Source organism: Chionomys nivalis, chromosome 1, assembly GCF_950005125.1.
Source record: "Chionomys nivalis chromosome 1, mChiNiv1.1, whole genome shotgun sequence".
Taxonomy (NCBI): domain Eukaryota; kingdom Metazoa; phylum Chordata; class Mammalia; order Rodentia; family Cricetidae; genus Chionomys; species Chionomys nivalis.
Window position 1 is genome coordinate 163545655 of NC_080086.1, and position 12524 is coordinate 163558178.

General features: G+C 47.8%; 1 protein-coding gene across 4 annotated transcripts in view; it reads left to right on the forward strand.

Moving 5' to 3' along the window:
• The window catches only part of Dennd2a (DENN domain containing 2A), a 98768-nt gene that overhangs the window by 29869 nt on the left and 56375 nt on the right, over positions 1 to 12524 (forward strand). For 3 of the 4 annotated variants that reach the window (XM_057768242.1, XM_057768251.1, XM_057768258.1), the window contains exon 2: positions 5211 to 6323. In XM_057768242.1, the coding sequence (XP_057624225.1) occupies positions 5341 to 6323 (983 nt within the window). In that variant the 5' untranslated portion in view covers positions 5211 to 5340. Of the gene's footprint in view, positions 1 to 1646; positions 1749 to 5210; positions 6324 to 12524 lie in introns of all 4 variants that reach the window. The other variant, XM_057768232.1, reaches the window with a different exon arrangement.

Genomic DNA, 12524 nt, shown 5'->3' on the forward strand with positions numbered 1-12524 from the left:
CCTGCACACAGCTTGGCACGAGCCTGAAAGAAAAAGAAGAGGGAGAACTGTCTGGCTCCCATGGAGCAAGGTTGCATGGTGGGGGTTTGGTCTGTGGAGCCAGAGAGCAGGCTGTGTGTGTGTGGGGGGGGTGACGGGGTGAAGAGTGAGTGCTCTCCCCTCCCCCATGCCCCATGTGGCTCTCTGCCAGATGAGGACAGAAAGGCAGTGTCTGTGGGCCCAGCCACATGGAAAGGCTCCAGAAGCTTCAGCTGTGTGAGTGTTGTGAGAGGGACAATGAGTTCCTTCCTGTCCCCGAAAGGCCTTTCAGGGCTCCCCTCCACCATGTGATGGGTGGGGGCAAGCGCCTGGCTTCACTGGAGAACTGGGCTCAGTTACACCACAGACTTACTCCAGAATATATGGTGCTGGCTTGCTGTAAAGTGATAGCTAGGCTCATGGGCGGCCGAGGCTCCAGCCCTCCCCAAACACCAAGTTTGGTGGCTTTGGCAGCTCCAGGCATTGTTCAGCTCATGGGTCCCTCCCTGCCTTCTTCCTCTTAGAAACAATTTTGTCGACATCTGTTTATTTGTGTGTGTATGCGTGCTCACGTAGGAGTCAGAGGACAACTTGTAGGAGTTTGCTCTTCCTTCTGCCACGCGGGCTCCAGAGACTAACTCAGGTCACCAGAGCCATCTCACCTGGCCACGCATGCATGTCTTCCTCTTTATAATGTGTGGTCCGTGGGTACTGTATTTCACATATTTTTTATGTTCAAATTAATTAAATTTGTTTATTTATTGTCTTGTCTGTAAAGAGACACCATGATCAAGTCTTTTTTTTTTTTTTTTTTTTTTTGGTTTTTCGAGACAGAGTTGCACTGTGTCACACACTCACACACACACACACACCCCGGCTGTCCTGAAACTCCCTCTGTAGACCAGGCTGGCCTCTAACTCACAGAGCTCCACCTGGCTCTGCCTCCCAAGTACTGGGTTTAAAGGCATGTGTTGCCACCGCTTGGCTGTGACCAGCTCTTATAAAGGAAAGCATTTATTTGGGGGCTTCCTTACCATTTCAGAAGCTTACTTCACAATCATCGTGGCAGGGCGTGTGGTGACATGAACAGCGCTAGAACAGGAGCTGAGAATTTACATCCCAGTCCCCAGGAACAGCCACCTTAAAGTCCACCTCAGCAACTCACCCTCTGACAAGGAGACAACTCCTAATCCTTCTGAACAGTCCACCAGCTGGGGAGTAAATGTGCAGCTCTATGAGCCAATGGGAGTCGTTCTCATTCAAACCACCACATTTATTTATTTATGTCTCTGGCCTTTCCCTCCTGGTACCTAACATCTATAAGCATGTCTTGGAGCACAGCCCTTTAATTTCTTTGGGGAAGTTCTGAGCCAGGACATTGAATATCCACACTGTTGCCTGGCAGGTTTATTAGCCTCGAAGAAAGGGTAGAAACGTTGAAAGGCTGGGGGATCATATGACATCATCCCCCTGGGGCAGGGTTTCTGAACGGTATCTTCTTGCCACCTCCAATTCTGGGCAGAATCTCCTAGAGACAGAAACACTGTGGAGCGGGGGTGGTGATACCTGTTTCCTTCTGAGAGAAGTGGCCCATGTGACTCTCTGAGTGTGTGTCCCTGTTCCTCTAGGCCACCTGGAGCCTCTCTCGATGCTGACATGGTGACAGTGTGCAGGCAGGCCACAGGCAGCCACAGCTGGACTGGAACTCTGAGCTACAGATTGGCCCACAAGTAAGAGCCTCCCTTTGCATGTACCCTGAAGGCGTGGAGGATGAGCAAGCTCAGTTTCCTTCCTTCCTCCCTAAGAATGTAGGAACTGAATAGTTTTTCACCCCCTTCCTTGACTAAGGGGTATCCCTCTCCTGAGCTTCTCCTTGAACTGCCTTCATTGGAGATGGGTGAACGGAAGTGGTTGAGAGGGTCTGGGTATTGCTGAGTGGGTGTTGTGAGTCTCCCAGTGCCTGAGGGAGTGTCGCCTTCCAAGCCAGGGCGTATTTTTCTAGCTAATAGACTCACAAGTTTCTCCCTCATCTCTGAACCTGCAGCTTTGCAGCCATAGCTGTCCACATAGTCCACCCTTCCCATCTTCTGTAAGCAGGGAGCCTTTTCCCTGATACTACTCTTGTTCTGTTATCATTAAACTCATCACAGCTCTGTGGCCCAGATGCTAGAATCCTAGAAACAGGAATTCCAGATACCCAAGGGTAACAGTCTGTGGAGAAGACACTGTCTGCTGTGTCTCCATCCTTTAGCCCTCTTGCTTGACCTTAATAAATAGAGCATGTTTTTCTGACAAGCCAGTCTCTCTTCTTCAGGTACCGTTCAGTCATTCCAGGTGTTTGGGATCCTAAAGGAATACTGCAGTGGTCACAGTTGCCACCAGTTGAATACCTTGGGCATAATATATTTATTAATCTATTAATTTATCAAACATTATGTATTGAAAACCTGCCATATACCAGGAACAAACAAAACCAGTTTGGCTTCTATACTCAGAAAGAGCTCCAGTCTAAAGAAGGGAGATAGTATTCCTACCTGTAGAAGAAAAAGAAAACAGGACTATGGATATAGCTCGGTGGTAGAGCCCACCCCACATTCTCGGATCCCTGGGTTCAGTCTCTACAGTGAGAAAGAAAAACATAGTAAGGACTCAAACCCAAGCCCTTGTGCCTCCAAAGCGCATGTGTTTATCTATTACCAGTGTTGTCTAGTGCCGTCCATGACTGAGTGGTTTGTGGCGATCTGTACTGTCGCAGCACGCACTAATCTGGATGGTCATGTTTCACGCATCTGTCCTCTGCTTCCATCTTGCCATGAGAAAAGAAGCTGTAAGTTCTGCCTTTTCAGTTCTTAGGAAAACAGCAATGGACTGTGATCCTGCCTAGAAATGAGGTTCATGCTACTGTCTTGAGGACAATTAGAAAAATTCTTTTTTTTCAGTGATGGAGAGGTGGCTTAGAGGTTAAGAGTTCTTAAGACTTGGGGCTGGAGAGATGGCTCAGAGGTTAAGAGCACTGACTGCTCTTCCAGAGGTCCTGAGTTCAATTTCCAGCAACCACATGGTGGCTCACAACCATCTGTAATGAGATCTGGTGCCCTCTTCTGGTCTGCACCATATATGTAGGGAAAATGCTGTATACATAATTAATAAATAAATCTTCAAAAAAAAAAAAAGAGTTCTTAAGACTCTTACAGAAGATCCAGGTTCAGCTCCCAGCACCCACACGGCAGCTCACAACCATCTGTATTTCCGGTTCTGAAGGGTGCAGCGCCCTCTTCTGGCCCCCATGTACACCAGGCATACACATACATATATGCAGGCAAAACACTCACGCATAAAGTAAAAATCAAATAAATACTATTTTCCTTTGTACTCTTTTTTAAAATTTAATTATTTATTATTTACACAGTGTTCTGTCTGCAGGCCAGAAGAGGGAACCAAATCAAATTACAGATGGTTGTGAGCCACCATATGGTTGCTGGGAATTGAACTCAGGACCTCTGGAAGAACAGCCAGTGCCCTTAACCTTTGAGCCATCTCTCCAGTCCCTTCCTTTGTACTCTTACGATCCTAATTGTTGTTTTCAGAAAGACCTTCTGCTTTGATAGCCATGTAAAGTGTGTTTGCGTTCTCGCAAGCTTAAAATTTATATTGTGCAACCAAGATCAGCAGCATAATTTGTGAGCTGATGACGTCACTAAGGGAGAGGTCTTATATAAACAACTCTTGGTCTCTGGGATGGAAAGTTATCGTAACAGGATGAAAGCAGCTGCTAGCTGTTCATCCCTCACTGTGAACTTTAGCTGGAGTTTCTCAGTCGCTATACAGTCAGATTCATATAAACTCAGGAAATGTGCCCTGTTAGCTTCGTGTCTGTTTACTGAGCCCGCCCATCTAATCGCCATGCCTAACTGTAGTCTCTGCTGTGCAAGAATGGTTTGTACTTTGAAACACATACGTTCTCATTCTCAGTAAGTGTGCTTCACATTTGTCCTTCTAAAGGGTCTGGAGCATCCTCATGGTGCTAACCTCCTATTTAGAGGCGCATCGTTTCACACGGCTCTCTAGACAGAGCTGTCTGCAGTCATAGAGAACTAGAGAACCTCGTCTGTCCACTGGGGAGCCGTCTCCCGCATGGGCCTGTGAGTGCTTAGCTGGCGGCTGGGGCATCTAAAGGAGAGAAGCTTTCATTCCATCGGATTCAGGTTCAGATAACCCCACGGGCCAGTGGAGACCGTATTTGACAATACATCTATAGGCCATGTATAAAATCTACTTCTCCATGGTGATTCACACATTTACTTAGGCAACAGATACTTATTGCCTCCTGCTCTGCCAGGGCTATTCTAGAAGCGAGGGAAACAGCTGTAGACAAAAACAAGCCCTCTCTCACGGAGAGCCATTTCAGTGAGATTTGTGCTCCAGAGAGTGTCCCGAGATACATGGCTTCACACCCCAGCTCCAGAGAGTGTCCCGAGATACATGGCTTCACACCCCAGCTCAGGGCAGTTGGTGAAAATTGAAGGATTTGGCAGGGCAGTGGTGGCACTCTCGGGTGCATCTCTGAGATCGAGGCCAGCCTGGTCTACAGCGTGGGAAGTAGCTGAGTTAGTAAGGAACCTACTGTGTGAGCATGAGATCCTGAGGCCCTGTGAAGAGCCGGCTGTGGCAGTTTATGACAGCAGCCTTGGCGGAAAAGGACATAGGTGGCTCCCAAGGGTTCACTGACCAGCCAGTTCACCCTCGTCAGTGCTCCAGGCCAGTGAGAACCCTCTCAAAAAACACATACATATAAAAATAAAATAAATCTTTTAAAAAAAAAATAGCGTCAGAGGCCAGCAGTTAAGAATACCAGCTCCTCTTACAGAGAACCTGGGTTCAGTTCCCAGCACCCTCCTGGTTGCCCGCAACCATCTCTAACTCCAGACAGGGAATCTGAAGCCCTCTTCTGACCTCCATGGACACCAGGCACACACGGTTAACAGACATACATGCAGGCAAACACCCATACACATAAAAATTTTAAATGATAAAATCTTAAAAAGGAAAAGAGCAGCAACAGCGAGAACCGATAGCTTCAGTGCTGTGGTTGGCAGTTAGTATGTGATACTTACACCTGAGTTCTGGTTGCTGTCCAGGCTGAGAACAGTAACATAAGGACCACTCACCTTCTGTTTGTCTCTCTGGTACAGGGTCAAGGCGGAGGGTTCAAAGGCTGGGGAAGTTCTTGGAAGGCGGCCACTTGGGAGAGCTATTTCTTCTCGAGAGTCTAATCCAGCACTGCCCTTGGGAAGGAGCCCCCCAAGGAACCCCCACAACCTCATGCTGGAGGCAAGAGTGGACATGCTCGGTTCCAGCATGATCATCAATGGCCCGGCTGCAGACCTCGGTGCTAAAGAGGCCAGCAGGCCCTCGAAGAAGCAGCCTGGCAGCGTCCAGAACCCTGGGCCATCCACCCGAGCCCGAGCCCAGCCCCTCAGCATAAAGGACAAGATATCCAAGTGGGAAGGCAAGAAGGAGTCACCCACTCCTGAGCCTGCCAGGCCAACAGAGGGCCAAGAGAACTACTTGCCACCCTGTGGGGTAGAGCGGAGAGGCAGCGAGGTCACCAGAACCAAGAATGGGTTGAGGCTTGAAACAGAGAGCTTGGAAAAGGACAGCAGAAGGACCGCAAGGACCGCGTGTCAGGACACAGACCGGTGGCCAGGCCTGAGGCAGAGTGATGGGCAGCCAGAGCCCAGCCAGCGCCGAGGTGTCGAGCTGAAGCCCAGTGACTTGCGTTTTCAGAGTGACCACCACTCTGTGCTCAAACAGGTCAGGAGACTGGAGAAGGCCTTGAAGGATGGCTCTGCTGGCTTGGACCCCCAGTTGCCGGGGACTTGTTATTCCCCACATTGTATGCCTGACAAAACAGAAGACGACCAACACATTCCCGAGAGCCCTGGAAGTGGGGGTGCCTTCGCAGCTGGCCGCAGGACCCACCACGTGGAGGACAAGGAGCCAGGCCCTGAGGCTTCAGAGGAGTGTAAAGGCCAGGAGAGTGTATACCTGGGCTCCAGGCAGTGTACCCCGAAGCCTTTTATCAACCCCCTTCCCAAGCCCCGCAGAACGTTCAAACACGCAGGAGAAGGGGACAAGGACAGCAGTCCGGGGAGCTCAGGCATTGGCTTCAGGAAAGAGAAGAGAAACCTGCCTCCTCTGCCCTCGCTACCTCCCCCTCCCCCACCGCTGCCCTCCTCCCCACCTCCCACTTCCGTGAATAGGAGACTGTGGACTGGGAGGCAGAGACCCAGTGCTGACCACAGGTAGGTACTCATCAGAGGACTCTGCTGTTGCCTGTGTCCCTTTGCCACTGCTCTGTCTCAGCCAGATGACTTGTCTCATTCACCTGGGGCTCAGAGTCAGTCAAGTATTCATGGAGTGAGGCAGCTTGTTGATCGGCCTGGAAATGTGGTAACTGGTGTGTTTAGCTCTTGTTCTCACAAAAGGAAGTTTGCGGGCTGGAGAGATAGCTCAGTGGTTAAGAGCCCGCTGACTGCTCTTCCAGAGGTCCTGAAGTCAATCCCAGCAACCACATGGTGGCTCACAATTATCTGTAATGAGCCAGGCGATGGTGGCGCACGCCTTTAATCCCAGCACTCGGGAGGCAGAGGCAGGTGGATCTCTGTGAGTTCGAGACCAGCCTGGTCTACAAGAGCTAGTTCCAGGACAGGCTCCAAAGCCACAGAGAAACCCTGTCTCAAAAAACAAAAAAAAAAAAAAACAATTATCTGTAATGAGATCTGGTACCCTCTTCTGATGACGTGTGCAGGCGTACATGCAGGCAGACTATCGATAGATAGATAGATAGATAGATAGATAGATAGATAGATAGATAGATAGATAGATAGATAGATAAGATCAATCTCTCTGAGACAGTGTCTGTGTATGTAGTCCTGGAATTCTCTCTGTAGATCAGGCTGGTCTTGAACTCGAGCACCACCATTCCCAGCTGTATTTGTTGTTTGCTGTTGTTGAGACAAGGTCTTTGTAGGGGTCCCTGCAAGCTCTATAGGCAGTAGAGAAATGAATCTCAGAGCTGAGAAAGAAATTCAGTCAGCACGAAGTAGCCAGTGCAGATTCAAACTTCTGGAGTCGGACCCCAAGCAGTTTATTTTAGACATATTTAAGTAGAGTACAATTTTGGGGAAAAAAAAAAAGTTTCCTGGTAACAATTATCTCAGTCCCGAGAGCACTATAAAGCTTAAAAGCTTAAAACTCTCTTGCAAAGTTTAGGTGGCCTCTACAATGAAGATGGGTTCTATGGCTTAAGGGCCCAGGATCTGGTGTGGTCTCTGACCCACATAGCACAGAGGTCAGCAGGCTATGAAGTGCACGAGACACCTTTCCTACGGCTGGGTTGGTTCTATTGACTGAGAAAGCCAAAGATAAAGGGAGGGAGAGTCTGGGCTAAACATTCTGGGGGTTTGGGTGAGGCCTGGCCCTGCAGATAGCAAAGGTCACCTGGTTATTAAGAGCATCGCTCCCAGCCTTCTGGGTGGGAAAACATGTGTACACATCCTTTCTGTTGAGGAGACAAGCCTGTGTGCACGACTTTGAACTCTCTCCAGGTCTTACTTTGTAGACCAAGCTGCCATAGAACTCACTCTGTAGCTCAGACAGGCCTCGAACTTGTGGTCATCCTGCTGTAGTCTCCCAGGTGCTGAGAGTACAGGTGTGAGTCACCGTGTCTGACTTATTTTATTCCCTTACCTGCCTCTTAATTTTGCTTGACATTTTCCACTTGGGCTTTGGCCACTCATGCTAAGTCTACTGTTGCCCAGGGCCACCAGCAGCCTCGGCCTCAGTAACTCCAATGGCCAATATTCTGTCATTTTCTTAGATGCTGTCTCTTGGTATTGAGGGCAGCTATTGTATTATCCTATCTTGAAACACTGCCTTCATTTTGCTTCCGGGTCAGGCTCTTCCAGGTGAGGAGACCTCCCCCTGACTGCTCTCATGTCTTTTCTTTGCTCCTTGTACCTGTTAGAACAGTACCTAGTATCTTAACCTGTCCCTACACCTGCCAGGCTTGGACCAAGGACTCTGTCCTCTCCTACACCTCTTCCCTGATGGGCTCATCCCATCCTGTGCGTGTCACTAGGAAGTGTATTTGAGAACTCCTCTCAGTCTCAGAAGTGTGCATTCATGCCTTGCGTGGCTCTCCACGTGGTTGTCACTCCAGGCCACTGCTAACCATCTCCTCTCATAGTAAACATCTTGTTAAATGACATCATCTTTTATTTAGTCACTCTTGGATTTTCTTTTTCATGTGCTCCTGTCTAACCCAGGACTAACCCAGCAATAAGTCCTTCAATCTTACTTTTAAAACTTGGTCTCAAATCTGATTATATTACCTTGGACCCATTGCCCACCTCCCAGAATATTCCTGCGAGAGGCAGTTTCCAGGAGTGAACTTGTGGCCTGCATTCTCTCAGTGTTATTTGTCAGCTAGGGTGCTTTTGGTGCAGATAAACTGATTTTTTTTCTGTTCTCTTCAAGAGGAAAACAGTTTGCATATTCTAAAGTGTGTGTGTGTTTTAGACAGGGTCTCTCTATGTAGTCTGGGCTGTTCTGGAGCTCACTATATAGAAAAGGCTGGCCTCAAACTCACAGAGATTCATCTGCTTCTGCCTCCCCCGAGTACTGGGATTAATAGCATAAATTATAGTGCTTGGAGATATATTTATATATATAATTATTATATTTTTCTAAATATTCTCTCTATTACTGTCATATTTCACATACCCCTAATACATGCTTTAAATTGGGATTATGTGTATTGTTTCCTCCTACATGACTTAATATTTTTATTGCAATTTTAGAACTATTTTGAATGATGTATGTCTGTGGAGGCGTGTGCCTGAGTGCTGGTGTCCCTGGAGGGCAGAGGTACTGAATCCCCGGGAGCTGGGGTTATAGTCTGTGTGGGCCATCCTACATGCCTGGTGCCAGGTGAACTCAGGTTCTCTGCAAGAACAATCTTCTTAGCCTCCTGTTTGTTTGTTTTTTGTATTTTGTTTTGTATCCCCCCAAGATATAGTCTCACTGTGTATCCCTAGCTGTCCTCAAACTCACTCTGTAGACCAGGCTGGCCTCAAACTCACAGAGATCCGCCTGCCTCTGCCTCCCAAATGCTGGGATTAAAAGCATGCACCACTCTGTCTTGCTTCTTTGTCACAATTTTAATGTAATTAAATCCCTGCTCCCCCTCTCCATTCTTCTCTCTCTGCAAGCCTTATTTTACCCTTAACTTTTTTGGTGGTGCTTCCTTCTGGTGGCTCACTGTCAGACTGTCTTACCTGTGCTGTTCTTAAAGATTCATTTATTTTTATGTGTATGAGTGTCAGGTTCACTTCATGTATGCCCGTTGCCTACAGAGGCCAGAAGACGATATTAGATCCCCTGAAACTGGACTTTTAGGTGGTTGTGAACCACCAGGTTAGTGCTGGGAACTGAACCCAGGTCCCCTGGAAGAGCAGCCAGTGCTGCCGGACAATTTCTCCAGCCCCTTCATTCTTGTTTTACTTATTTTTTATTTTTAGTTTTAGTTTTTCCAGCCAGGGTTTGCCTGTGTAGACCAGGCTGGCCTCAAACTCACAGAGATATGGGATTAAAGGCATGCGCCACCGTTGTCCGGCTTCTTTTAAATATTTTACATTTGTTGTTACTTTGTGGGACAGTGGAATTCTGTGTGCACAGGCACATGGCAGAGGAAAGACTAATTTTAGTAGTCAATTCTCGCCTTCCACAGTGTGAATTTTGGGGACTGAACTTGGGTTGTCTGGCTTCATGGCAATTGCCTTTCTCCTCTGAATCATCTTACCAGCCTTTTGTTGTTGTTGTTGTTGTTTGTTTTTTGATACAGGGTCTCCTGTAGCCCAGGCTGGCCTTGAATTTGCTCTGTAGCCGGTGGTAAAGTTGAACTTTAATCATCTTCTCTGTTTCCTGAGTACTGAGAGCATGTGCTGCCAGGACCATTACGTGATTCTAAGGGTCAAACATAGGACCTCTTGCATGCCAGGCGAGAGGGGCTATGTCTCCAGCCCATAAAAATCTACTAAGAGTTTTCTTTTGCTTTTGTTTGCGCTTTTTTTGAGAGGATTTCTCTGGTAGCCTTGGCTGTCCTGGAACTCATTCTGCAGACCAGGCTGTCCTCTAACTAAGAGATTCCTTGCCTCTGCCTCCCAAGTGCTGGGATTAAAGGTGTGCACCACCACGACCTGGCAAGGGCTCACATTTTCAAATGCAGACTGTGAATAGGGAGAGGCTGTGAACTCTCGAAGCCCACCTCAGAACCACACCTGCTAAGCCTCCCCAGACAGCACTACCAGCTGGGGACCAAGTTCAAGCACATGAGCCCATGAGGGAATTCCCTTTCAGATCACACCATCCTGCCGTGTGGTGAATGAAGTCCCCGTCTGCTCCTGTTTTAGCGAACGAGTGAATTCAGTTTGCTAATATTTGAAGATTTTTGTTCCAGTGTTCCATAAATGAGGCGGATCTGCACTTGGGTGGTTTGTTCACTTTTATTTACAGCGTGTCTGTGTCTGCACACACATGCATAGGCATGGTACACACATGGAGGTTAGAGAACAACCTGTAGGTGTAGCTTCCCTCCTTCCGCCATCCGATTCTGAGGACCAAACTCGGGGTCAGATGTGGCAGTGAGCACCATCATCTGGAGCATTTTTAAAATTTTTATTTTTATTTTTACTTCTAGCAGGCAGGGTTTCATTATTTTGTGCACTGGAAACACTAGGAATGTTAAGCACACAGGCAGAAAGGATGTGTACGCATGTTTTCCACCCAGAAGGCTGGGAGCGATGCTCTTAATAACCAGGTGACCTTTGCTATCTGGAGGGCCAAGCCTCACCCAAACCCCCAGAATGCTTAGCCCAGACTCTCCCTCCCTTTACCTTTGGCTTTGTTTCTCAGTCAACAGAACCAACCCAGCCGTAGGAAAGGTGTCTCATGCACTTCATAGCCTGCTGACCTCTGTGCTACGTGGGTCAGAGACCACACCAGATCCTGGGCCCTTAAGCCATAGAACCCATCTTCATGGTAGAGGCCACCTGTACATTGCAAGAGAGTTTTGATGTAGTCACTCTTTAAGCTTTATAGTGCTCTCGGGGTTGATATCATTGTTTCAGGAGACTTTTTTCCCCCAAAATTGTACTCTACTTAAATATGTCTAAAATAAACTGCCTGGGGTCCGACTCTAGAAGTTTTGAACCTGAGCTGGCTACTTCGTGCTGAACCGAATTTCTTCTTCTTGTTTGTTGTTGTTGTTGTTCTTCTTCATCTTCTTCTTCTTCTTTTTGGGGGGGGGGGATTTTTTGAGACAGGGTTTCCCTGTGTAGCTTTGGAGCCTGTCCTAGAACTAGCTCTGTAGACCCGGCTGGCCTTGAACTCACAGAGATCTCCTTGCTTCTGTCTCTTGAGTGCTGGGATTACAGGTGTGCACCACTACTGCCCAGCCCAAGTTTCTTTTTACCTCATTTGGATAATATTTCTACTTGTAGGAACCCCCACAATGTAGCCTGTCCTGGACCTCACTGTGTAGACCAGGCTGATTTCAAACTCAGATTCTCCTGCTTCTGCCTTCCAAGTGCTGGGATCCTATGAGCCATTTTGCCAGCCCACTGTATTTGTTCTGTTGTTGTTGTTCATTTGTTTGTTTAAATTCTTTTAAATTAAAAAAAAATTATAAATGGGATGGAGAGGTGGCTTAGCAGTTAAGACCGCTGGCTGCTCTTCCAAAGGACCTGGGTTCAATTCCCAGCACCCACAGGGCAGCTCACAACTGTCTATAACTCCAGTTCTAGGGAATATGATACCTTCACACAGGCAAAACAAAGACCCATGCACATAGAAATAAATTTTTAAAAAATTATATACATGGGTGTTTTGCCTGTGTGTGTGTGTCTGTGCACTGTATGCATGTCCAGTACCCACAGACTCCAGAGAGGGTTTCAGAGCCCCTGGAACTGGAGAAGCACAGGGTTGTAACCTACCCTGTCAGTGCTGGTAATTGAACTTAGATCCTATGGAAAGACCAGCAAATGCTCTTAACCTGAGCCATCTCTCCACCCTGGTTTTTTTGTTATTGTTGGTTTGTATGTTTGTTTGTCTTGTTAAATTAATACTCTGTGTGTGTGTGTGCGCGCGCATGCATGCTTCTGGAGGCCAGAAGAGGGTGTTGGATCCTTTGGAGCTGGAGATAACTGGTGTGAGTGCCTGGGAATAGAACTCGAATTCTCTGCAAGAGCAGCTGCTCTGAACTGCTCAGCCGCTTCCCCAGCTGTTGTAGTTTGTGTTGAAGGAGGAGCTGGCTTTGGTGCCGGGGATTAAACCCAGGGCCTTCTGCATGTTAAACTCGTGTTCTTCCACTGAGTCACATACCATCAGCCTCCATCTCCAGTTCTAAGTCCTTTCAAGCCAGCCCCAAAGCCTGGCTGCCTTCC